The 27,348-nt window shown below is 45.9% G+C and overlaps 1 protein-coding gene across 12 annotated transcripts in view; it reads right to left on the reverse strand.

Annotated features, from left to right (window-relative positions):
- Positions 1-27,348, reverse strand: part of FNBP1 (formin binding protein 1) — a 110,161-nt gene that overhangs the window by 14,939 nt on the left and 67,874 nt on the right. For 4 of the 12 annotated variants that reach the window (XM_080670212.1, XM_080670211.1, XM_080670210.1 and 1 more), the window contains exons 7-11: positions 11,608-11,736; positions 10,252-10,398; positions 8,599-8,796; positions 7,465-7,647; positions 1,546-1,560 (exon numbers count right to left, since the gene is read on the reverse strand). In XM_080670212.1, coding sequence (XP_080526338.1) covers positions 1,546-1,560; positions 7,465-7,647; positions 8,599-8,796; positions 10,252-10,398; positions 11,608-11,736 — 672 coding nt within the window. The remainder of the gene's footprint in view (positions 1-1,545; positions 1,561-7,464; positions 7,648-8,598; positions 8,797-10,251; positions 10,399-11,607; positions 11,737-27,348) is intronic. The other 8 variants (XM_080670207.1, XM_080670217.1, XM_080670214.1 and 5 more) reach the window with 5 other exon arrangements.

Genomic DNA, 27,348 nt, shown 5'->3' on the forward strand with positions numbered 1-27,348 from the left:
AAGCTCGAATTCCTTTACACAATACCCTGACCTACGACTCCTGTTGCCGCGAAGGCGTGTGTCTTTACAGCTTTGAGTCAGAATAGAGGTTCTGCAATCTCGGGAGCACCGGGGTACAGAGGACCAGGGGGCACCGGTCTGGGAAGGAGGGGCCACACGCATGTGCATGTTAAATGGCTGTGGCTCCAGGAGACCCTGGTTTATGGCTCCCGGGACCCAACACGTGCCTCGAGCGCTCCTTCCAAGCAGACGAGAGCAAGCTGCTTCCTGAGGTTGGCGATGTGGAACCCCAGCCACGTTGGGTGACTTGGTTTCAAAGTGATGGTCTCAGGTGACAACTCAGTACCAGGGGGGGAGAATGATTTCTGTCTCAAACCAGAAAGACTGCCTGACAGCATGGCCTGCTGGGAACACCGCGGCCAAAGGGCACACGAGGCAAGGAGGCCGGGGTATCCGAGAGGCCCTGGTTAACCAGTGCCGCCTCTCCCGGATGCCTGCCGCTGAGGAACGCGGTTCCTGTGAGCACCCGGGTCTTCCCTGCTGGTCCTTAACCAGGACTTGTCTCGAGATTTTTATCTCAGCCCAAGAAATGTTCAACTTAGTAAAATATTCATTTTCTTTAGGGTTGGGTCAGTGGCCAGATACTGAGTCGGGTTGAAAAAACTCTGCATATATGCAGACGCATGTACACTTACGCACACGTGTATGCACGAATCACCGTGAAACAGCACCCGCATTAGCAACGGCGGAGCACAAGGCGCTCGCCGGGCTCCTGGCGGGGTTGTCACCGTTATCACTGGCTCCTGGTGGAGTTGTCACCGTTATCACGGCCCGTAGGTCAGGGTATTGCTTGAGAATGTAACTCACACGCACCTGGAGTGGAGCTGTGCGTTATGCTGGTTAAGGTTCTCTTTTAACACATGGAATGATTAGTTTTGTTCACGGGGGCTGCACCAGTAAGGAGAAACAACACGGAACACTGAGTCCATCAGCTGGACGGCAGAGGCGCTGCACTGTCCACGCATCGCCCGTGGCTCCTCCAATCAGCTAAGCACAGGCACCAGCGCATTTAAGCAGCGCCTGGGAGCGTTCCCGGGCCCCCGTCCGCGGGCCGCTCAGACCCGGGGTTTGAGCCTGGCGCCGTCCCTGCGTTTGTCGTGGGCTCAGTGGCTCTCAAGGAGGAACATCTTACAACGATTACGTTTGCTTTTATCCTAAAGGAGCCGATAAATAGACTCCCCGCGCTCAATGTGTACGTTCATGTTCAAAGAAAGAACGTTTGTCATCGTTGTAAGGCTCTGATAGTAAAAAACAAACACCATAACCGAAATTATGAGTTAAGCGTTAATTTTCTTAGCGACTTGGAAGGATGGGGATCTGTTAGGAGATCTAGTAGATTCTCAGCCTTCGAGCTATGAGGTCTAACAAAGACAGAGCCACGGCAGCACACACAGGAGAAGCTCAGGCCAGAGGGAACGGCGAAGACAGGAGGCACGGGCGGGCACCAGAGGACACACAGGGCATGCAGGGGACAATCGTGCTTACCAGCTTGAGAGAAAGCTTCATGGACAAGTTCAAGGGGGTGACGGGGAAAGAAAGAGAGAGAGAGAGAGAACACATCAGAAGGAGAGGAACGTGGTCAGCCCCGCCGCGTTAACATCGCAAATCCACCTGCCGCTCGTGAAAATGGCGTGGAGCGGATCTGTGCAAAGTTCCCGAGAGGGGCCGATCCCCACCGGCCTCCCCTTAGCTGCCGTGTCGCCAAAGCAGAGCACACGTAGGAAGGCAGGGTCTCCGTTTGTAGTGCTGTGTGGGCCCCATCAGCCCGGAGAGAAACGAACGTAAGTCTGTAGTCGCTGGCATGTAACGCTCATAAAAGACAGCCTTTTGTGCCTGACCGGTTTGGCTCAGTGGATAGAGCGTCAGCCTGTGGACTGAAGGGTCCCGGGTTCGATTCTGGTCAAGGGCATGTACCTTGGTTGTGGGCACATCCCCAGTAGGGGGTGTGCAGGAGGCAGCTGATCGATGTTTCTCTCTCATCGATGTTTCTGACTCTCTATCCCTCTCCCTTCCTCTCTGTAAAAAATAAATAAAATATATTTAAAAAAAAAAGACAGCCTTTGGTTCACCAAACTCGTGCAGACTGAACGTCTGAAAAGCAATCACCTCCCCAACATGCAGGCTGTCTTTCCAGGTGAAGGAAATCTAATAAACGGGAACATGGGCGTATCTTCCAGGCACGTAGGCAAACTCTCAGACTGCTGAGCAGCAAACCAAGGGCTGAGAGCTGCTCTGAGAAACTGCCTCCGGAGCCAGAAAGCCTGAGCGCCAGGCGGAGGCGGCAGGCCCGGCGCCCGCCCGGAGGGGGCGTCACAGGCTTTCCGTCGACGGAGCCCTGCCCGCGGCGGGCGCGTAGCACTGGGGGAATTAGCAGGAGCAGCTGCTCTGAACGTTAGCTTTGGGAACTAGACAGCCACTGGTCTCCACAGCCAAGGCCACCCTGGCCGGGGCCTCCGGGCCATCCTCAGGAGCCTGCAGCTGCCATCCTGCCGGGCCTGAAGGTGAGCAAAGGTGTAGGGATTACCGGGCCCCAAACAGACAAAAAGGTCTCTCAAAATTCGGAGAAGAAACACTTGGGTCTGCATTAATGATGAGGCCTGCGCTGTGGCCATACAAGCCAATCGGACAGTTTGGTGCCTCGGAGCTGCTGCCAGTCCCACAGGTTCAGGCGATGGGGAGAGGGACCCAAAACGATCTCGGAGACAGAGTGTCGCAGAAAGTGCCCTTTCCTTTTCCATTAGGAGGGGGGAGGGTGCTCAAATTCCTCCACCGGATTTAGCAAGTCTCATTCTTAAGACAAACGCAAAGTCTACACTTCTTTGTAAACAGGCCGAGCTTTCAAAGAGATCGTCTGCAGGAGGAAAAAGCAGTCTTTTAAGGAAAGAGGTTGTAAGACAGAGCTTGGGGGGTGGGGGTGGGGGCGGTGCAGACAGCCGTGGCTGTTCTGTGGGCAGCGACAGCGACTCCTTGAGCCCCTCCTGTGAACTTGGCACAGACCTGCTCATCACAGTTTGAGTTCTTTACAGACAACGCTCAAGGCGCACAGCGGGAAACGCTGCAAATACCTTCCCCACGGAGCACACGGCCAGAGACGGATGTTTCTCGCACATTCCCGCTCAACACCGCTGCCTCAGAGAGCCCGGGGTTGGACGCTGGCACACTATCTGCTCTCTATTCAGCTACTTCTGTTTTTTAAAGTCACATAGTCTTTCTTAAGCATTCTAACATACAGGGTCCTGCCCTGGCTGAGTTGGCTCAGTGGACAGAGCGTTGGCCTTGGCACTGAAGGGTCCCAGGTTCAATTCTGGTCAAGGGCACGTACCTTGGATGCATGTCTCTCTCACATCGCTGTTTCTCTCTGTCTTTCCCTCTCCCTTCCACTCTCTCTAAAAATTAATGGGGAAAACATCCTCTGGTGAGGATTAACAAAAATAAGTTAAATAAAATACGGGATCCTAACATCAAAACAAACAGCCTAAGAATATTACCACTTCATAATAATAAGTCGTTAGGATTAAGAATAAATCCCATAAAAGAGGATGTACCAAATTCTGGGACACGTTCCATTTTCCCGCCATCACAGTATTTGCTACTGCTTTGAACGATTAGGAACCGGTTCTCAGTTTTACGTTGTAAGCCAGCCAGTTAGATCTTTTGCAATTAGAAACTGAATCATCTGCTAAGGGGATGTTTTAAAGCAGGGGTCCTCAAACTTTTTAAACAGGGGGCCAGTTCACTGTCCCTCAGACCGTTGGAGGGCCGGACTATAGTTTAAAAAAAACCTATGAACAAATTCCTATGCGCACTGCGGGCCCGGGACGTGTCGGCTGCTAAGCAGGACAGGCAGCGGCACCCGGCGGGCCGGATACATGTCCTCGGCGGGCCGCATGTGGCCCGCGGGCCGTAGTTTGAGGACCCCTGTTTTAAAGGCTGCGTATGGTGCATTGCGAGGCCCTGGAGTACTGAAAGCTGTCAGTGTCAGGCGACAGTTATGGAGTCTGGGAGGCACGAGGTCAAGGGCACATGAGAATAGAGAGCTAGCGCATCCATGTTACCAGCAGTCACAGGTACTAACCTCAAGTACAAGACAGGGGACCGCGGAAATAAACACCTGAGCAACGTGTGTGAGGGCCACAGAAAGTCGGTCCACTCCTCCGTGACCTTGCGCATGCTTCACGGATTTAGGGGGTTCTCCAAGCTTTATGGGGTGATTCCCTTAGGGATCTGTTACAGGTGTGGAAGTGGGTGACCGGGCCACACAACTGCCATCTGGAGAGCGTCATCCTCCTGTGACCACGCTCCGCAGCTGCATCTTATGGGGGAAATCCTGCCGTAAGACCTTCTCACACTGCAGTCACCTCCATGGAAAGGGGGAAAACCCAGCTCCGCTTGCTGACCGTTTTAGGAAGTTTGATTGTTATTGGGAAGTTTGGTTCCTTTTTCCATACAAGTTTCCCGGGTGAAGTAGCCTGGGGTTGAATTTATACCATTAGGCTTTTTTCTCCCCGGGTGCCCGGGTCTCTCAATGGAGAATTTCCTTTCTTGGTGGAAGCCTGCCAGAATGCACTGGGTCCCCAGTCTTGGTGGTGGCAATGGGGTTAGTGCCTGTGCCATGACTGCGGGGCCTGGCCGTCACACACACTTACAACATAGTCCCTAGCTTCAAAAGCATACGTGGGTCTCCCTATCGTCCTCTTCTGGAGTTCTTTGTGGAAACAGAAAGACTGAGTCTGCCAATAATCAGCAAGAGAACACGATACAGTGAATAAAACGGAAGTAACCATTGGATTGTAACATCTGACCAAGCCTGGGTAAGGATTTTCAAAATCATTTGAGCAACTGTGGTGGCCTTTTCCCATAGAATTAACTCTAAAACATGGGACAAAAAGGTCCGCACTTTAGATTTAGAAGTCCTTTGCTCAGACCGGAAAAAGAAATTCTAACTTATGACGATAAAATTACACCTTATAGATTGCAAATTGAGAACATGCTTCCTAGCGTAGAGATGAAATAATGGTTAACAACGCTCAAGTGGCACGCCAATCTTTAAAGATGTTCAATGAACCAACATTTTCTTACAACTGTCACCGACTTACAACAGAAAAGATTTTATCCTGTCTAATTCTTTAGAAACAAAATCGGCTAAGAAGTGTTTGCACAAGATTTATACATTCTGGTAACAGAAGCTTTTTCAATCTGGGTCTGAACGCTGCAAGCACGATACATTAAAAGACACATTGAAATCACAGATTTGTTATCTTCCTAGGATACTTTTCCTATCTGGGGCACCATAGTCTTCACGCTCAAAAATAGAATAAACAAAACCATAGCAAGGACTGTATCATTTTAGTCATGTGCCTTCTGTTCTGAAATTGCTTGAAAATCAAATTTATTCCCCCAAACCTCAGATTTGTTTTTCGTTTTGAATTTCCTAATCCCACTTCTATAATCTATTTCCTTTATCTTTTTTCCTTCTCCTTTTGCTTTCTTTTTTTTTGCACTGCTACTTCAGATTTGAAGGGACATCAAATCTGACCCGACTAATACAGAGAAACAAAAACATGTGTGTGCATGTGTGTGTAAAAGAAAACACACTCACCATTTAGGAAAATTCTGAACAGGTTTGCTGAACATAGGATTGAGGGGTAAAACATAAAATTCACTGTGCTAATTATGGTTAAAAAAATAAAAGAGGGAGAGAGGGAGGAGGGGTCCTTTCAATGATCAAAATAACAAGTTCCCTATTTCACTGTTTTGTGTGTGTGCTTAAGTGTTATATTTTTTTCTTGCCATCTTTTTCTTACACTCACCGATCACTGACATTCTTGGGTCTTTTCCTGAACAGTGAGAGACCCGTGGTCTTTGTCCCTGAGTTTAAAAGGGAGCAGCTCAGTTATCTGACACAGTTACCCTCCTTTTCACCCAGAAGGAGGGACAGTGAGTGGGACTTACGCTGGTGCAGGAACAGCCCCGGCAGCTGGGCCACAGGTCCCCCGGGCGGACTGAGGAAGCCTCTCTGGGGTATGGAGGCCCCCACGGTTACTCCTGATTCCATGCTTACTTATTCCTTATGAAGGGAGGCCGGGGGCAGCTCCCACGGGCCGTATAGATGTATTCAGGATGCTGCCATTACTTCATTCCAACCTTTCAAATGGCTCTCTCCTCTGGGTTATGTGACTTAAGCATAGGCCGCCGTAATGAGACCCGCCCACCTGAGTCTAAACCACCCCGGAAAGAGGCACCTGTGTTCTAACAGATTCTCTCTCTGCGGGTGTCACAGAGCCCCAGCCTGTGAACAGGCTCCCGGCTCTAACTCCTGGCTGTCCATCTTCCTAACTTTACCTTTTCATGTCTCAGTTTTCTTATTTTTCAGTAAAAGAACCCGAGTAAAGTAAATGAGTGTGGAGAACAGAGTCTGGCATGTAATAAGCACTCAATAAATGTCGGTGGCTGTTACGTCACCTTTTAAAGATAAATACCGCATCAGGCCTTCTCCAGTCAGACATTCTTTTGGAATCTTTATCAACATCTCCTACTAGTCAGACATTCTATCAGAATCTTTATCAACATCTCCTACTAGTCAGACATTCTATCGGAATTTTTACCAACATCTCCTACTAGTCAGACATTCTATCGGAATCTTTATCAACATCTCTTACCAGTCAGACATTCTATCGGAATTTTTACCAAAATCTCCTACTAGTCAGACATTCTATCGGAATCTTTATCAACATCTCCTACCAGTCAGACATTCTATCGGAATTTTTACCAACATCTCCTACTAGTCAGACATTCTATCGGAATCTTTATCAACATCTCCTACCAGTCAGACATTCTATCGGAATTTTTACCAACATCTCCTACCAGTCAGACATTCTATCGGAATTTTTACCACCATCTCCTCCGTTCACCAGAAGAGCTGAAGAAACCACTGGGACCCACATCTCCCATCAGACCCAGAGGCAGGGCTCAGAGAGAGGTGTCCCTGTTACCCTCACGTCCTTTCAGTAATTAATTATTAAGGAAATATATCCCGACTATACAGTGACTTCTGATTCCTCATCTCACAAGGCGCTAACTTTAGAAACTGAATCTTGAGCTTCTCCTTTTTTTTTTTTTTGTAAAATATTAATGACTTGAATGTTTTAAAAGGGAAGTGGAGAACAGTCCTTCTGGAATGTACTAAAGACAGAAAGAACTCTGGGTGGGATGGCTCCTTCCAGCCACCCTGCTTCCTTCCTTCTCTCTTCCTCCTCTTTCTAACTGCCTGTCTCGAGTCACAGGTCCTGACTGCTTTCCGTCGTGGGAAAACACAGTGAGTTCATTCACAAACCAAATAAGTTAACGCCGAGCAAAGCATGCAACCAGAGCCCACGGGAGAGACAGGGTTCGGGCAGGACTTACCCCTCGCTTTAGGCTCCTGAAGCAGTGGATTTTGGGTTTGGAGGTCATGAACTCGTTGAAGCGATGGGAGAGGGGTTCCTTTTGCTGCTTGGGAGACTGGGGGCCGTTGGGAACAGCAGAGGGTGAGGCAGAGGCAGGGGGAGGAGGGGGAGGCTGATGGGGGGATGTTAAAAGGGACATAAGCTACGTGTAAGAGATGGAGCAGTGACAGTAAACATCAGAGACAAGAAGATAAAAGACACAAAACAAAAATAAGCATCAAATAATATTTGAGACCCAAAGCAAGTAAAACACAAACAATTAAATATTTAGGCCATGGTCCAAAAGAAAACGTGGAGAATGTGCCGAAGTGAAGGACAGGATGAGAGTGCGATTTTAGTAAGTAATGCAGAGAACAGCAAGAAATCTTTACAAGCAGCCCGTGCGGACTTTCACATGCAAATTATAGTTCTAACCAGTTACTCTAAACCGGTGTAAGCCAGAAGGGTAAACATCTGAGACCACCTAAACTTACACAGCATGATGGGAGAAAACGGAAGACCGTAAATGCTAGGGTTGGGAAAACAGCAAGATAGTTTGTTGTTGTTGTTTTTTTAATTAAAGAGTAAATATTCTAAGGGGAAAGCAGTCATGTTGCCTCGGTCGTGTTTTAAGCCCAGGTTAATGCCGTCATGCACCTACGTGTTACACTATGAAAGAAAACGGAAAACGTTCATGGATCCGCGTGTTAGCATGAGTTCAAAACCGAGTTACCAGCCCGCGGAAACCGCTGCAGTTAGAGATGCTGATAAATGGTCACAGGAGTGTGCACCCTGCCCCTTCACCAGCCCACCTGACCAGCGGTCTAAGGAGCGAGAGGCGTGATGGGAAATGGTGAGGTCAGGCATCTGTTAGTGTGGGTGACAATGCATCTGAAATTGGACAAATGGCCATGGCAAAGGTACCGCCACCAGAGAGAAGACTGCTTTCAAAGAAAATAGCACACTGGCCTTTTTTTTTTTTTTTTTTTAACTTGTGGTATTCTAACGCTACAGGTTTAGAATCCTAGTATTTTTTTTTTTTTAAGACTAAAAGATAAAATCAAAATCTACCACTTTATCGAACTCATTCACACCAGGTCCCAACCGCCAGTACCTTGTTTTTCTTGATGAACGGCCACAACTTTCCTTTGGGTTTGCCCCCAAATTTGGGCTCTGCTTTGCCGTCTCCCCTGGAATTGGAAAGGCTGTTTTCCGACACGGTACGCTTCATCGGCTGCGTGTAGTCCTCAAATTCGATGTCTCCGGGAGGCTCAAACCCTGACTTATAAGCCTCTATGACCAGCTGTGAGTCCTGAAATTACAGCCAGCACACACAAACACATTCAAATACATGTAAATGCTTTTTACACAATGAATTACGTTTACTGCATAGATGTTATTCTCAGGAAGCTACATTAATGGATAACAAACATTTTTCTAGTAATAGTTTTATCATTAGAAAGAATAATTTGTAACACTATAAGTCGAGTTGAGGTTTGAAGGTACTTTCAATAACCAGTTTTCTGCCTTTGGAGAAACAAATATTAATTAAGAACTTGGCTAGCCTGGCCAGCGTGGCTCAGTGATTGAGTGTCGAGCTATGAACCGGTCGGGGCACATGCCCGGGTTGCAGGCTCGATCCCCAGTGTGGGGCGTGCAAGAGGCAGCCGATCAATGCTTCTCTCTCACCGTTGATGTTTCCATCTCTCTCTCCTTCTCCCTTCCTCTCTGAAATCAATAAAAACGAAAGAACTTGGCTAAAAACAGATAAACTGGGCCATTATCAGCAATTCCCTGAAAAAATAGTCCCGCAAAAATCTATTTCCTATCAGAAGTTCTGAAAGCAAAATTTAGCATACACAAAGTCAGAGCAAAGAGTAGATGACCTCTCTAATTTCTCAGTTCTTTGTGATGTTACTGTATCATATCGTTTTACTTCATATAGCTATTGCTCAGTCTCTCCTCTGCTAGAATGTAAGGTCTCCTCCTTGTGCTCTACCGAATCCCTAGCACACCTAGATGGCACCTGGTGTGCAACGACAGTGTGCTGGATGAATCAATGAACCGATGCCAAGTCCTCGGCGTGCACTCTGCTAGGCACATCGGGTCAACATATCCTCAGGGGGCTCAGAGGCAGGTGTTGGAGACCAATGTGTGAGAAAGTTACAAGCTCAGTGCCCCAGATAAAGGAATCGGTGCACAGATGAAGTATTACAAAAATACGAGTGATTGGTAATAACATTCTAACTCAACGGTCATCTGATTAAAAAAAAACCAACAACTAGAGAAGATCATTTGAAAAGATTTCAACTGATTCGCCGTAGTTATTGTAGTTAAAAGGGAAAACCGCCATTCTGACATAACCTTGTGAAACTGTAAAATTGCAAGGAAAAAGAAATTTCTGAGCTTCTAATGTAAGAAATTAAAGTCGGGCTGGTTTCAGAAAAGTCAAGATTGAAGACTTAACTTATAAACCTACCATTACTATTTCCCTTTAAAGGACCTCTCCTCACAGTAACTTGCTGGTGACTGTGGACATTGTACACAGGGTGATCCCTGAGACTATTTCGTGATTTCTGTCCATGAGCCAGGCACATAGAACCACCCAAAGCCTCTGAGCAAATGGAAATAAAGGTTCAGCGGTGACGGGAAGATGGGAAGGGCGCTCAAAACATGGAAAACCCAGAGGCGCAGAAGCATCTACGGTTGACACCGAGAGCGACGGCCTGCCACGAGAAGGCTGAATGAGGGCCCCTCCGATACTTACAGTTTTCTCATCAATGCACTCGGCCGCCTTCACTATTCCATCCAAGCACTTCCCAATTATTGGAATCACCTGCCGGTCGACCTCCGCATAGGTCTTCATGGATTCTCCGAGTCTCACTATCCTCCGCTCCTCCATCTCTTGTATTTTCTGTAACATCAGATTTTGGGTGAAATTCACCTGCCCACTGCTGTCAATTAACGATGCTGTTTTTCAGCAGCACAGCTATCATGGGTCCACTGTCCAGTAAGTAAACGGGCCCATGAAAGGGGTTAGAGTTAGAGCAACTGTAAGGTTATGGCTCCCTGTGCACGCATTTTATGAACTGGTGGGCTGCCCAAATGTATACTTTACACAACGCCACTCCTAGTTCAGCAAGAATCCCAACTCAGGTACTTTTATTTATTTTATTATTTTTTAAAATATATTTTTATTGATTTTTTATAGAGAGGAAGGGAGAAGGATAGAGAGTTAGAAACATCAATGAGAGAGAAACATTGATCAGCTGCCTCCTGCACACCCCCTACCGGGGATGTGCCCGCAACCAAGATACATGCCCTTGACCGGAATCGAACCCGGGACCCTTCCGTCCGCAGGCAGACGCTCTATCCGCTGAGCCAAACCGGTTAGAGCCAAACTCAGGTACTTGTAGTATTAACACCATTTGGTGTTAGATTTCAAACACTTCCTTCATCTTGGACCCACTGCTTCACCCTTTACCAAAAGTATAGCATTTGAGTAACTGTCTCAACCGATGCTCGGCTGGGACGTAACTAGCGCAGCTTCCTTCTACGAGGTGGGGGGCTCTTGTTCGCGTGCGTGACGACGCTATGAAGCAAAGTTACTGTTTTTTTCTACAACTGCACTGGAGGTTGTAAAAGATTCCCCAAGTGAGAGGACATGTGTATATCCTTTCTGTTTTGTTTTAAGGCTCAAATATCTTTTCTCACACCGTTTTGGAAAACATAAAGGAGTCAAAAGAAAAACAATTCGAAGAACGGTCACCTGTTCAAATCCTACACCTATGAATGCTAATTGATTCCTAAAGTTAAGGTGGCTTTTTTGGGGGGGTAAGGGGTGGGGGGAGGGGAGGCAGTAACCAGAATGGTCCTTTTAGCAAAGGAAGCGTTAATTTAAGAACCACAGTTCTAGACTGTAGGGGCAAACCAAGGAAGCTAGCAAGGCTACCGATGAATCTTGAGATGAACAGTTTACTTCATTTTACTGCGAGTCTACGTTTGTCGGAATGCTCCACAAAATGACTTGGGTTAGAGGAAGTTGAGAATTATATACGTAACTTAGAATATAACCAGCAACCACGATCCCAAAGCCACACGTTTCTTAAAAAGACAAACTTACCTGGAATATGTTGGGAATGTGAGTGTGGTAATAGTCGCGCTGCTCATGGTTGAATTTCTGAAGAATCGATGAATAGTCAGCTTTGCTGTCTTCTGCCATTTGGTGACGTATTTGAGCTTGCTGTCGTGCCTGGGGGCAAAAAAATAAGAATATCCCCATGTTTACAGAGACCAAATGAAAGCCTAGAATTGCGAACCGGAGGGGCTGGGCTCAACTTTAAACCTCAAATGTGATGTATTTAGCAGGTGCTATATTTTTAAAGAGTACAGTTTACAGTCCACATTGTTTTGTATCTGTTCCAGGTGTACAGCATAGTGGTTAGGCAATCATATACTGTACAAAGAGTTTCCCCTGGTATTTCGCACCTACTTGGCACTGCACACAGGTATTACAATATTATTAACTGTATTCCAAATGCTGTACTTTATATCCCCAGGAGTTCTGTAACTACCAATTTGCATCTTTATTTTTTATTGATTGATTGATCTTAGAGAGAGAAAAGAAGGGGGAGGGAAAGAGAGAGAGAAACATCAACTTGTCATTCCACTTATTTGTGCATTCATCAGCTGATTCTTATACGTGCCCGGCCTAGGGACTGAACCAGAAACCTTGGCATATCGGGACTCTGCTCTAACTAATTGAGCTACCCGGCCATGCTATTGCAAGTGGTAAGATTTCATTCTTTTTATGGCTAAGTAATAATTCCTTTGCGTATATGTACCACACCTTCTACATCCATCCTCTACTGATGGTCATTTGGGGTTGCTTCCATATCTTGGCTATTAAAAACACAGCAGGTGCCCTAACCGGTTTGGCTCAGTGGATAGAGCGTCGGCCTGCGGACTGAAGGGTCCCAGGTTCGATTCCGGTCAAGGGCATGTACCTTGGTTGTGGGCACATCCCCAGTAGGGGGTGTGCAGGAGGCAGCTGATTGATGTTTCTCTCTCATCGATGTTTCTGACTCTCTATCCCTTTCCCTTCCTCTCTGTAAAAAAAAAAAAAAATCAATAAAATATATATTTAAAAAAAATACAGCAGGTGTTATTTTTAAAAAATGGTTTAGAATCTGAATTTACTTAGGTAAGGATATGTGTTCTAATGTGTCACAAACCTAGACATTCTCTGTTGTCTTAACTTGGCATCCCTGTCTAGGGAGACACCAGAGTCGCATTCTTTCTCACCTGCATATGCACCTGCACCTGGCCAGATCCATAGATTTGTGTCGCCTGGATGGCCCTTGTGAGAACTGAGTACGTAAATATATGTAACGTTGTGTATATACACGTACATATATATATGTTTTCTTCTTAAGGAAGAGGACATGAGGGAGTCCAGACATTTCTAAAACAATTCTCAGTGGGGTTCATGAACAAAAAAGGCACATGAACCATGATCTAAATGGAGTTTCTAACCCTCCCACACTTGTTTGTTGTTATACTTTAAAGAAGCAGTAAGCCTGCGCCCTCTTGGTGCTTTGTATGTGTTTGCATGTATGCTATTCTGTGGGCTTTCTCCCTCCTAAATCATCACTAATAAAATTCACAAATGTGTTCCCTCTTCTAATTCACATTTTCGTTTCTCGCATGCCTACAGGAAAGGGGCAAGTGTTGGCATGTTACAGAACGGATGTTAAAGCTCCAGCCGGTACGTGTGTAAACGTCAAGTCATCCACAGATACCAGGGATAGCCACGCTGGCAATCCATCCTACGCTCACGCAGCACTTGGAGGGCCCCTAGCTAACACTGCTCAGGAGCTCCAAGACTGGGGTCCACACGGCCACCCCCACCCGCTGCCAGAGGAAGAGAAGGCTTGGCTGGCAGCTGACCCGGCGAGCATGCCACACTGAGCCAACAACACGACAGGAAAAGGGCTCGTTCCAACATAACCAAGGCAGCCTTTTGTTTGTTTGTGTTCTGAACCCAACGGTTAAAAACAAGAAAGGAAAAGAGAAAACAGGGACGTTCAAACGTAAACCCTAAGAAGACACGTGGGGGTTGGTCATCCCTTCCGGGCTGATCGCTGATAACATCTCCTCGGGGTTTTAGCATCGCATCCTTTGTTGGTTTCCTGCCTGTGACGTGAAGGCTAACCCTGGTTCTCACTTCCTGACTCCCTGACTCAGAGGCGCACTGGTCCAGGCCCAAGGTGGTCGCTGGGAGAGGCTTCCTTTATCCTCTTCCCCATTCACACAGACTCACTCCCCAAACCAGGTAACAGTACCAGCAGAGCAAACGAGTTTCCTTACTGCCCGCCGTGTTTCCGTTCCTTGAGGCCTCGGGCACCTCAAAACCATCATATGCATTTCTCATCTCCCCTGGCATTTCAGCTGCCACTCTTTCTCTTAGCCGGCCGCCCGTCCTGCCCCATCCTGACCATATGCTGCGCTTGGCTTCCGCTTCTACTGTGTCTCAGTAAACATATAATCCGTCCCCAACACGCTAAGTGCGCAGCTACCCTGACACCCCCACGCCCTCCTCCGCCAAATCGCTTCCCCACCTACGCGCACCCCATCTGTCCCTCTCAGGCCAACGACACGAAGTCCTCTTAACTCTTTCAGTTACCCAGACTTTACCTTCATCGCTTGGCTATGAATCTGAAAAAACACAAGGGAATTCCCAGGTAGGCCTCAACTGTCTAAAAAATTCTCTATTTCATTCACAAACCTCCCTCAGAAAAAGACACAAAACCCCAGGGGCGGGGAGCGCTCACCACCTCTGTGAACAAGAATAACAAGCAAGAAGATGGAGAGTCCCCGTGTGAGTTTTGGAGAAACGATCTACCTCGGTGAATTTTTGAAATAGCTTAGTTCTGAAGCAGAGATCAGGACGTCATTATTATACACAGGGCGTCCCCCCCAAAATGCATACAAACTTAGAATATAGTTAATTTATTAAAATGCATTTCATTTAACAGCTATTAGCTGTGAAAGTGTGCAAACATTTTGGGGGGACACCCTACATATACACATACACGTATGTATGTATGTATTTACGCATGTACATACACACACACACACACACACACACACACCACATGAGCGGATAAATGCCTCCTGAGGACAAGTCCCTCATGCCAGCCTTGGAATATTTTTCCTGGTGAGATCTGGGGGCGAGCCCTGTGGAGGCCCCGCAGTACCATGTGGGAGGAAGTGGCTGTGATCCGCTTCCTCCTCCCTCCCCGGAATCTCCAGTGATGTCTTCGCTTTGGCTAGCTGATGGCCTTTGTAAGCATATTAATGCATAATAGTTTCCTGATGTCCTTTCATATAACTAGGGCCACTAGTGTGGACTGTGGAAGGGACCGAAATAAGCAGGCACGTGTATCAGCTGAGCACAAGAAAAGCCAGATCAACATCCGCCAGAGGGAACGGGTCCACCTTTTATGTTAAAGAAGCCAGTCCCTCAGGGAGCTGCTTGGACAGAGAGGACAAAAGTCCATGTATTTCCACAGCCTCCCTCTCCCTCGCTAAAAGGATAGAGAAGCACTTAACGGAAGCAAAGTCTTGTTGTGCATTCAATTCCTCAAGGTCACAGCAGGAAGGCAGGACTGTCTTAGCCTCCATCCCGGCACGCATCTGCTTTGAATTAATCCTCACTTTTGAATCCCGAGCCCAGGAATGTGCCATTGTTCTGACCAAGTTTTAATGTGGAAAATCTATTTTTGTTTTGTAAGCTGTTGTGTTTAATTTTACGATGCAAAGAGCCAGCTTAATCAGTTACTTATTATAACAGATACGTTTTTAGAACTATCTTTAATAGTATTTTCAAAGATTATCTGAAGTAACCAGTTAGTAGCTAGATGTTTTAGCAAGTGCACCTCCTCATGCTAATCTACACAAAGATTAAAGCATCACTATTTCTCCTTTCTTTTTTAAGTCAGTCTAAAAATAGCCACGCTTATCTTAAAGAGGTTCCATTAATTAAAATTTCCATTCTAACACTAAAAGACACCGCGTCTTATAGCGACATTACTGCAGGGCGGAGAGAAGTTCAGAGGATTTGGGCTTTTTTTTTTTTTTTAATGAGTCAGAGTCACGGAATTTAGAGATAATCTAAAAAAGCCCAGAATGACCACAACTGCAGGAGACTAAGTCACACACATCTTCGAATAAGACCTAGTCCGCTTTCACTGTCCATCACAAAGACTGAATTTAAACTTGAGAATTTCTGTGACAAGCCCTGGGGAATTTCCCCCAAATAAATCCAAGTAGATTAGAAGTATGTACTGGTTACGCATGAGTTCACGGCTAGGTAACGCTTTTTTTTAAAGTTATCTTTATTGTTGAAAGTATTACTGGGTAATTCTTCTTCTTTTTTAAATTTTTTATTGAATTTATTGGGGTGACACTGGTTAATAAAATGACAGAGGTTTCCGGTGCACAATTCTTTACGCCATCTGTCTATTGCCTGGCGTGTTCACCACCCCGAGGTAAGCCTCCTTCCGTCAGCATTTGGGCAATCCTTCATACAGTCTGCCCCCACATCCTATGGAAGTACAGCTTCCTGCCCAAGAGGTCAGACTTGCAGTTTCTAAATAAAGGAAACAATATACTAGAAACTGAACTGCAGCCCTGGGCTTCTAAACCCAACCGGGCTTAAGATAATATTGGAACGCATTTAGATTATTAGCCCGGACGACGTGTGAAGTGACTTCCCTGTTCGACTTCCTGGGTCCTGACTGGGAATTGAACCATGACCTCCTGGTTCATAGGTCGATGCTCAACCACTGAGCCATGCCGACTGGGCAGTAACGAGATTTATTAATTTTTTATCATGACCTCAGCCGCCTCGGGCTGTGTGACCCTGCTGTCCCTTAAGGGACACACTTTCACCGCAGAGCTCTGGGGAAGTTGCCTCTGCCCTTTGCATGTAATATAATGAAGCACAAAACCCTGCTTTTTATTACCAAGAATTTGGGGACAGCAAAGGAGGAATATTTGACAGCTCTGGTGGCTCAAATAATAGTAAACATTCTCTGAAGCAGCTGTACGTTCACTACTTGATTTCCTCATTATCATCAGGGGCCAAATGTACTTTAGGCTGGAGGGAAAGGGGGCTGGAATCGAGATTCCATCCTGAAGTTACTGTTCCGCATGGCGATGCGCAGCAGCTCCGCTCCCAGAGCAGATGGCCGGACCGCAGGGCCGGGACCCCGCCGGCAGGGTGTGCGGCCGGCCTGAGGCGCAGCAAGAATCTGGCGCTTGGCTCTTGACCTACCTCTCTCCAATCTACCTGAGCTATTGACTCAATATTGTGGCTAGCCTACGCTATTTGGCCCACCCTCTCTCTTTAGTTCTTTTTTCACCCAATTACTAAAATGTGCTTGCTGTAAAATAATTCAGATTTACAGAGCTGTATGGTTTAGAACAGCCGTGGGCAAACTACGGCCCGTGGGCCGGATCCGGCCCGTTCGGCTGTTCTATCCGGCCCGCGGAGCCGAAAGAGCGGAGGGTTCTCTTGCTCTCCCCTCAGCTCCTTCACCAGCAGCAGTGTTAACATGGCAACGTCGGGAAACAGGGCCAGCTCCTTCTTCTGAGTGGGTGGATTTATATCCCCATTCAGTAGAAGGAACAACCTCTCCATCTTCCAGAGGCTCCTTGGAATGCCCGCGGACACGTCCTCCGACATCACCCTGGGAATGCGGAGACACGCTATCGTGGGGATGTAGGGAGACACGCCCCTGGAGAGCACAGTATCAGAGCCTTTCTGAGGTAATATTAAGAGCTCTACTCAAACACAATTTTTTCCTGTTCCCACATTCTGTACATCACAATAATTTGTTAATAAAACAGCAAAGACTTTCAGCTTTTAGGGCTTGTATCCACTGCAGTTTTTTTTTCCCACTGCGGACGCGCGCAGCAGGGAAAAAGACACACAGAGGACATGTCACACTAGCCATGCTGCGGCTGCATTTTTTTGCTGATACGGATGCGGTATCAGTAACGCTACCGTGGCCGCTAACCGCATGTGTTAGCGGCAAAACAAATGCATTTTGCGCCGCGTTTGCTTCTCCCCCTTGCGCCTGTAAAAAATGCGTGCTACAGGGCATTTGTGTTAACATGCACCACTGCACATTAGCATCAACGCTGGTGTTAAAATGTTTGAAATGAATAAAACTATTGAAATAAAAAAAAAGACCGTACCCTTTTATGTAATGATGTTTACTTTGAATTTATATTAGTTCACACAAACACTCCATCCATGCTTTTGTTCCGGCCCTCCGGTCCAGTTTAAGAACCCATTGTGGCCCTCGAGTCAAAAAGTTTGCCCACCCCTGGTCTAGAAAGTAGAAGTACCCACACCTTCTAGCCTCTGATAATCACTATTCACAGTGACAGCCTGGAGTTTGCAATTTGTGTGTGTGTTGGGGGGCAGTGTCTGCGAAAACATCGAAGGAAGGCACTGTAGCCTGGAACAAATCACTGGAAAGTTCTAGAAAAACAGCTGCAAGGATACCACTAAATGACACCATGGTGATCCCCAATCAACAGCTGGCAAATGTGGTGAGTCTGAGCCACCGAGGGGCTCCCACCAGGGGACACCTCGCTTCTGGACAGTCCAGGCTGATGAGAAGCACACACGTCTGCACAGCATACAAGGGGGGCCCACAAGGGAGATCCTGTTGAGAATGCCTGGAAGCTTGTGCTGGTACTGATTTACTGGGATTTGTCAAAAACTAGTCTTTGGCCCAGAATTCTACCGGTGGGAACTGACCCTAATGAAATAATTTTTTTTTTTTTAAATATATTTTATTGATATTTTACAGAGAGGAAGGGAGAGGGATAGAGAGCCAGAAACATCGATGAGAGAGAAACATCGATCAGCTGCCTCCTGCACACCTCCCACCGGGGATGTGCCCGCAACCAATGTACATGCCCTTGACCGGAATCGAACCCGGGACCCCTCAGTCCGCAGGCCGACGCTCTATCCACTGAGCCAAACCGGTTTTGGCCCTAATGAAATAATTTTAAATGGAGTCTACAACTGAGGAACATGCCCTTGACCGGAATCAAACCCAGGACCCTTCAGTCCGTGTGCCGACCCTCTATCCACTGAGCCACACCGGCTAGGGCTATGTCATGCCCTTAATGCACCAATGTGTAGTATTTAAAAAGAAAAAAATAATGTGAAAGAATATTTAGCCCAGCCAGTGTGGCTCAGTTGATTGAGCATCGATCCATGCACCCAAAGGTCATCAGTTCGATTCCCGGTCAGGGCACATGCCTGGATTGCCAGCTTGATCCCAGGAGGGAGAGTGCAGGAAGCAGCCCATCGATGTTTCCATATCATTTCCTCTCCTTTCCTCTCTCTCTAAAATCAATTAAAAAAAAAAAAAGAATATTTAATCATCAAGGAAAGTGAAAGCTGTATATAATTTAATTTTTTTAAAGTTTCCAAAACAGTATTTACAGCATAACCCCATTATTGTAAAAATATAAAGCATTAATCATGATCACTTCTGTAAGAGTGATTAGGGAATATCTTTTCTTGCCAAAAAGATTAGTAAAAGAGGCAGATTTTAATGCTGAATTCTAGAAACGGAAAGGTTGAAGGCTTGCCTTTGAGGCCCCCCAAAAAAACAAGAAGCTCTGAAAAGATAATGTAGCAGGAGGGTTACCAACATGGGAAGAGATGAAAAAGGCCTCTGTCTGGATCAGTGTTGTTGTATGATAAATGGCATTGTTCAAATTTCCCAGCACGGCTGCATCTAGAATACATTTCCAAGTTCAAGACTAAGAATGCATTTAAAAATTCCTATTCAGACTGAGTGCTGGGAGTTTTTGTTGGAGCCTTCCAGGCCGGGAACTTGCCAAAACAATGAGTCTGTCTTTGATAAATTATAAAGGCAGCTAAAATACAAAACAGAGAAAAACTTCAAAATAAGTTAACCAAAGAAATGTGCTTGAAATATTCCAGCAATTTCCTGATTTATTTTTTTTTTTTTAACAGCCTTACAACTGGCCGCCCCAGCCTGGTTGGCCCCCCTGGTGCAGAGTCACTGAAATAGGAGAGAATATGGAGAGATAGCAAATGAGACCAGCATCTCAATCCCACAGGGGCCATTCACTTGCTAAACAGTTTTAAGAAAAGGCCTTCTGTTCCTCTATATCCCGGATGCTTTATTTGAAAAGCAGAATGTGAAATATCTGCTTACTCAAGGTGAGTGGCAATTTCTGCTAAAAGAGAAGCCAATGCCGACATGGTTCATCTTGACCCTGGCACAACTCCAAGGTGGGCCAGCGAGAACAGATTCGGGAGGAGCTCGGAGGCTCTAAGACTCTTCCTCTTCCCTGGCTTCTAATTGCATTGTCATTGGCAAGAGCCTTGCGTTTTCAGTTATGGTAGGTTTGAAATGATCTCTTTCTCTTCCCCTTCTCCCCTTAATAAACAACCTCGCTACCGAGTATGACAGTCACAAGGTTTCATATACAGACAGCTGAAGAGAGCTGGGTTCTGGGAAGTTAATGCTTAGATGACCACCATTCTCTATTGCTGTGCCGTTACTGTGAAAAACAAAAATATTGAAAGCACTTTGTAAATACAATTCTAGAAAATATATGTTCCAGAGGAGAGAAGAAAATTATTCACGATACAGACCACCCACCCTCCAAGGTAAATAAGTGAAATACTATACTTCCAGTCCTGAGGAAATTTAAGGTGTCTGGAGTTAGGTTAGCAGCTGTTTACTTGCCCAAGTCACAATAGATTTCAAACAGCAATGTTTAATACTAAAAATCTCACATGTGCTATTCAGTAAATGCTATCAACGAGCTTAAGGTGTAAGATCATAGACCCTTCCTCTCCTTTAAGCCGGGTGACACCCAGCAGAACTTCTGTAGTGATCAGACAAGACAGCCAGGAAGCTTGCTGAGGTCTCAGGCTACAGGGGGGAGTGGGGAAAGAGTGTATTTGAGAAACAAAACCTTACCCTTGTGTATGTGTTATACAGGTGGTACCAGAATCCCAAGCCCACGTGATGAACATAAAAATTAGTTAGAGATTGTCTGGCAGAAACAAATATAAAACCTGGAGGGGAGGATAGTCCCACAATCCTGCTTTGACGGGATTCTCAGAGAGAGACAAAATCCCTGCTGAGGATATGCTCAAACAAAAAAGACAATCATCATCATAAACGCACGAGAGCGGACACAATAGAGAGAAAATGACCACCGTAAGAATCTGAGCTAAAAGGACATTTTGAAAGAAAAGATGTAAAACAAAATCATGTAACGTGATTAAAGAAATTTTAAACGTCAAAAGAAATCACAAGAAGGTAAGTTGGCCCGCATTACCGCATGGCCACTGCCGCGGGGACAGATGGGGAATCGAAGGCTGCCCCTTCGGCGGTTCCTGAGCCTCCGCCTCTGGTAAGGCCCCACCTCTCCTTATTAGGCCTGCGATCCCGGGGCCCCACATCAATGACTACTTGTCATCTTACCCAACTCACTCTCCCCTGCCTAGTGCTGTAGGCACGCACAGTGGCTCACAGGGAAGAGCTCATCTATAATAAAAGTGTAATATGCTAATTAGACTGGACGTCCTTCCAGACGACCTTCTGGATGAAGTCGGGGCTGCGAGGGAAGCCTGGGTCCTGGGTGCCTGCCAGCGGCCGGAGGGAAGCCAGGGTCCTGGGTGCCAGAGGGAAGGCCTACTCTTGCACGATTTTCGTGCACCGGGCCTCTAGTTTGAAATGACCACCATAAGGTAAAGTCATGGCAGCCTGGCAAGAACACTGAACTCGAGGCATGGAGAGGAGCTTTGTCTTGGCTGTACCGCATCAGCAGGGCCACTTTAGGGCCATGGCATTTAACATTTTATACCCTTACCCTTTTAATCTATAAGGGAATAAAAGCATTGATGGAGAGGATTAAAACCCTTTTAGAAAATATAAAACACGCCCTGGCCGGTGTGGGTCAGTGGATAGAGCGTCGGCCTGCAGACTGGAGGGTCCCGGGTTCGATTCCAGTCAAGGGCACGTGCTTGGGTTGCGGGCTTGATCCCCAGTAGGGGGCGTGCAGGAGTCAGCCCATCAATGATTCTCTCTCATCATTGATGTTTCTATCTCTCTCTCCCTCTCCCTTCCTCTCTGAAATCAATAAAAAAATATTTTTTTAAGAAAGAAAACATAAAACACTTTTCCAGTGCCAGTTTTTTTGAGCAGTAGGTTCCATAGCATTTCATCAGGGTCACATTCCTTCCGCCATTTTGCTTTGAGCATCATGATCCGTTCTTATCTGACCTCTCCAGCTAGGTCCCCTGCCCCGCCAGGCAGGTCAGCATCTGCAACGTGTTTCCCTCAGAGGCCTGGATGAAGTTCTCGCCACCTCAGTTGCTCTCTCCCTGTTCCTTCCTTTCAACTTCTACCCATTCTTCACGCCCCACTCCCAAGTCCTCCTTCAGACCTAGCCCCACAAACTGTGCTCCACATGGAGTTTTTTCAGAGGCAACATCCGCAAACCACTTCTGAGCTCCTAGGACCTGCTGGTCACAGGACCAGGTGATTACATGTATGATGTAACTCAATCACTTTAACTGCTTTGCTCTGGTTCTTGTCACCATGGAGTTCGGCATGGAACAGGGTCTTCCCCACGGACCCTGGTCTTCCTGGCCTCTCCATGACATCATTTGCTAACCGGGGCCCTCATGAAAGGCATCTATAGCAATCCTACCAACGCTCTGCACTGTTTGTTCAATAAATCTCCCTGCAGACGCCTAGATGCCCAGAATGTGCAAAATGTACTCAACTGATTCACAGTAGGTCGAAGCGGGAAGAATTGAGAGGGAGTAACCAGAAGTAATCGAAGGAGGTCACAAACAGGCAAAATTCAGATGGCAGTAACAGTCTCAACCAGTTAACAGAAGTCCAAAAACAGGCCACTGCTTTACACACATCACTACCACTGACGCCTCCCAACCATCCTTGCAGGGTGTACTATCATCCTTATTGTATAGGGTAGGAAACAGGCTCAGATTAAATAAATTGCCCCGTCGCACCATTAGTGATTGGTAGAAACAGGATCTGAACCCACTTCTATGTAAGATTAACATTAAGAACAAGCTCTTGGCCAAGGTAGGCCCTTTATTATCAGTAAACACTAAGATGCTGTTAAATGAGTTACCATATGAAAGTCTTTAGAACAGAGAGGGGCATATAGTAAGTGCCAAGTGTTTGAAGCTACACACACACACACACACACACACACACACACACACACAATATTTACCTTAATTCAGTTTCATTTCCTATTCATATCCCTATAGTCATGTCATATGAATATTTGTATTCAGACCACATTTTATTCAATTCCGTTTTAGCTTGAGATCTAGGGTATAAGAAGGACCCATCACCTTGCCTTGCTCTGTTGGTATTTTGCACATTAACTAGAGGCTTGGTGATGCTTATGCTTTCAGGAGTATGGAAGCAAAGCTAAGATAGATTCTCATGTCAACGTTTTCATGCAGATGAAGTGCATACTGGGAATATTTCACTGGAGAGGCTTTTGAAAGCATGTAGTCTTTATATAAATTCACTTCTGGTAGCACCCCCGCCCCCCCGCCCCCCCCCCCCACCATATCTGATACACTGAGATTTTGAAATTCTGGCTTTCCTGTTTCTTTTTAGATGCTTATTTAACCAAACTCAATTTTCAGTGTAAAAACCACTTACTTCAAAAACTAATAAGTGAAAAATTAAGGTTAATAAGTGAGACAGTAGTAACTTCTAGAGAATGAACCGAAACTAGGAGCTGGCTACAACTTCAAGAGTAGTTTTGTGTGAAACATTTGACCATAGTAAGGAATTTTATGTTTCAACATTCCTGTCACAGATTTCATATTAATGGTAAAACTAATATGAGCGTCATGTTTCCTGCCCCCCTTAATCTCATCCCACGAATATTCATTCATGACATAGATCAAAGCTGTGTCTTGTTTGCAAATATAAATACATTTATTCCACATCTAATAATTGGAGAAAATTTCCATCAAATTCTATTTCCCATGGGAAATGTCAAAGGAAGTAAACATATCTATTACTACTCAGGACAAACATTAAGAATGAAACAATAGAAACCATTCAGGATGTTCATTTAATAACAAACATGCTGAGAAGCAAAATAAATAAAACATAAACCCTACAGATGACTTCTTGCAGGACAGATATAAACAAGAGACTAACAAAAGTGTCTTCTCTAGAATCTCTGATTTGAATACTGATCCACTTATAAAAGAAGAGTCAGCAACAACCTTCATTTTGGACAGTGTTTTTAATTCTATATTGTCTCCTGTAAATTAAAAGCAGTTTAAACTGGAAGATCAAGCTGTAGTTGCAAAATTTATTTCCTGTATTCATACTAACCACTTCCTCTTTTTTTTTTTTAAATTGTTTTCTAAATTGTTAAGATGAACAATTCCTTCAGACAGGTTATATGCAGCAAATTTGGGGCAAGCACTGAAGATATTAACATGTTCAATGAAGATGTCGGTTTCCTCGTTACAGCAAGGGCAGAGAAAGTAGGGAACAGTACAACTCCTTATACGTACAATAACTTAAGGAGTCGTCTTGCTAGAGGCTGTTGCCCCAAATGGTAAAAAAATGGAACACTCTGCTACTCAGCTGGCTTCCGTTAGCACAGAACCTACCCGACCCGGCCAGGGCCGCCTTCCCAGAGCCGGCAACTCTGATCCCAACCGAAGCAAACTCTTAAACTACTACAATTCATTGGTTTTACCAAGACATTACCAAACTGATAATCACTCAAGTCAAATCCTTTATACTTGCTTACAATGGCACAGATTCTTTACTCTAACTTTCTTTTCTCTTTAAAATATGCTACTGTGTGACACGTGACATAAAAAACAGCACATGTATATTGGATTGTAACTAGAAACGTGAAGTTAGTTCATCACTTAGCTCTTGGAATTCTACCTTAATTCATGACTCAGGATTTCATATGCTACTCCACCTTCGGGACATCTATGTAGAATTTAAAAGCTAATCACGTTCAAAGCCAAGTATTTTTAGAAGCCATGATGTCACACAAAAATGGAATTAAAAAAATGCCTTAAGAAACCGATACACTGTTCTGAGCGCTCATGGTCAGGATTATAATTTAATTTAGTTTGTAAAACATTTCCTCAATCGCGTTATATAATAAAACTCACGACGAAGCCAAACAAGGAGACCTCTCACTGTGCGGAGAGAGCTCTTCTGCTTGGTCAACACTCAGAGTTGCAGGAGTTGGAATGAAGAAGCAGGTTAACCGTTTCATAGCCAACAGCTGCCCTCGAAGCTGAGACACTGAGGGAACCAGTCAAGCTGAATGAAACCACACCTGCAGCCAAAGGAGCAATTGCTACAAAAGTTCGGAAAGCATCACTTGAACTCTCTGACCATTTCTGCAGCCACTTGTGACCAGCAACTGCAGTTTCAGTTAAACAATATCCTATTCTGCGTCTAGAAATTATGTAAGAGCTAACAGTCACAAGGCGAGGGCGGCTTAGAGAAAGGGAATTATTCACTGCCTGACATGGATGAACTCTGTGTAATGCATGCATTTGGCAAACACTGTTCTCTCTGTTCGGAAATATTAGTCCACATTCCATTCATTTTGATAACCTTTTCCTTTTTCATCCCAACGCCACGCTAACCAATGGCAGCACCACCGGAAGTCAGGGCGCAGGTGCTGCCCTTGCCCAACTTCGTCGAGCACGCTTTATGCCAAAGCAGAGGGACTGAGAAAACCTGACTTGAAAGTCCTTGTCACCGAAATGCCACTCAAGAGTTGTGGGGGGGGGCAATGGGAAGATTCACCGTCAGTGAACTAAATACTGGAAAGAAAGAGAAAGGCACGTTCCTTCAAGTCAAGGGTTGTGTGATTACACGTTGGCATCTGTGCCACCCCCGTCTCGCCAGCACAGTCAGTGAATAATGAGTGAGGGAATGAAGGAAAATGAATGGGAGCATTACTTGACTTAGGAATTCCGCCAACAAATTCAGTGTTTCTTAAAAACGAGAATACCATAAAAATCATGATTCCACTAGAAATCCCTTAAATTAAAAAAAAAAAAAAAAGTATGGGGTGACTCATGTTGGGGGCTATGTGGAAATAGAAAAAACAGATTCAGAATTTAGTTGGGTGAAAAGCTGTACCAAGCAGAAGCAAACTGTAAGGAAAAATAGTTACCAGAGATTTTATCATATAGATGAATGGTTACTGAGAATTCTGATTCTTAAAAAATCATCTCCAAATTAGGCTTGAAATACTGACCCCGCACAGGGGTCCTCAAACTTTTTAAACAGGGGGCCAGTTCACTGTCCCTCAGACCGTTGGAGGGCTGGACTGTAGTTTTAAAAAAAACTATGAACAAATTCCTATGCGCACTGCGGGCCCGGGACGAGTCGGCTGCTAAGCAGGACAGGCAGCGGCACCCGGCGGGCCGGATAAATGTCCTCGGCGGGCCGCATGTGGCCCGCGGGCCGTAGTTTGAGGACGCCTGCAAAGTACTCTCTTGCCCACGTCTTTGCACGTTACACTGTGTAGCCGGAGAGGGGTCTGGCCAGGGCTGCCTCACAGCCGCGCTGTATCACGGCTGAGCCGTCTCCAAGGAATAAAGTCTCCTTCTCCACAGCACCCTAAACTGGGGGTTCCATTGGTGTTGAATTGGAGCCAAAGACCATCGGTTGATGGATTTTCCCATGTTCCCTTGCAGGCCTTCAACTTCTCAATACTATAAACAGTAAGGACCACAGCATCCATCTCATACAAGGGGAGAAAAAAAGTCTGGTTTTACCTTCCACTTAAGTACACAGGTCATGAGCCACAAGATGACCTATTCCAATATGGTCCTGCTACAAACACAGATGGCCTCGTTCCAAATCACGGGAACTCGTTTTAAAACTGACAGCTGTGTCTGGACGACAAAAGGCTGTGTAGTTCCTTGAGTTCCACTCCCAATAAAAACCACCCCAATGAGCTTGCTTCCTTGCCTCATCATTCCTCTGAGGAACGTGGCATCCTCGCAACATCCAAATGCGTTCACCGGCCCAGAGATAAAACTGCCCGTGTTTCCTTATGTCCACGCCATGCGTATGAATTTACTTTTGGATAACACGCACCCACTTGTAAGCTGATCACTAAACATCTGCTCAACACAGACACCAAACACAAAGCAAATGTCTATTGATGTCCCTCACGGACGCAGGCGGTTTTAGGCCACTGGGACACAGTGCTGATGAAAAACACGGATCTAATCCCTGTGTGGACGGTTAACTTATAGTTTAGAAGATACGCGCACACGTGGTTCACAACAACCGTGTCATCAAACGCAAACGCAACTCGGGCCAGTGCTCCCTCCTTCTGGGGGAGCAGGCACATCTCTGTGAGCGCAGCTGCCACGCCAAGGGTTGCGGGGCTGTTAGAAAGAGGAGGGCGAGCGACTTCCAGTGCAGTCAGGTAACATAATCGTTGCAGAAACTGGGAAAAGACATTTCTATGAGATTCAAAGACTTTCCAAAGTCAAAATGGAAAATTACATTAAGTAACGATAAGAACTGAAAGCCTGCATCCTTTCGGCTGGATACTGACAGAGGCTCTACGCAAAACACTGGGGAAATGAGTGTTTCGAGTCACATTCATCAGCAAAGTAGCTTAAGGATTCCAGTGTGCAGACCCCGCTCCATCAGCTTCAGTGTTTGTGAAGCCAAAACTGGGTAATTTATCGTACCCTTGGGGAGGAGGT

This window comes from Plecotus auritus (genome assembly GCF_963455305.1).
Source record: "Plecotus auritus genome assembly, chromosome: 5".
In the NCBI taxonomy this organism is placed as follows: domain Eukaryota; kingdom Metazoa; phylum Chordata; class Mammalia; order Chiroptera; family Vespertilionidae; genus Plecotus; species Plecotus auritus.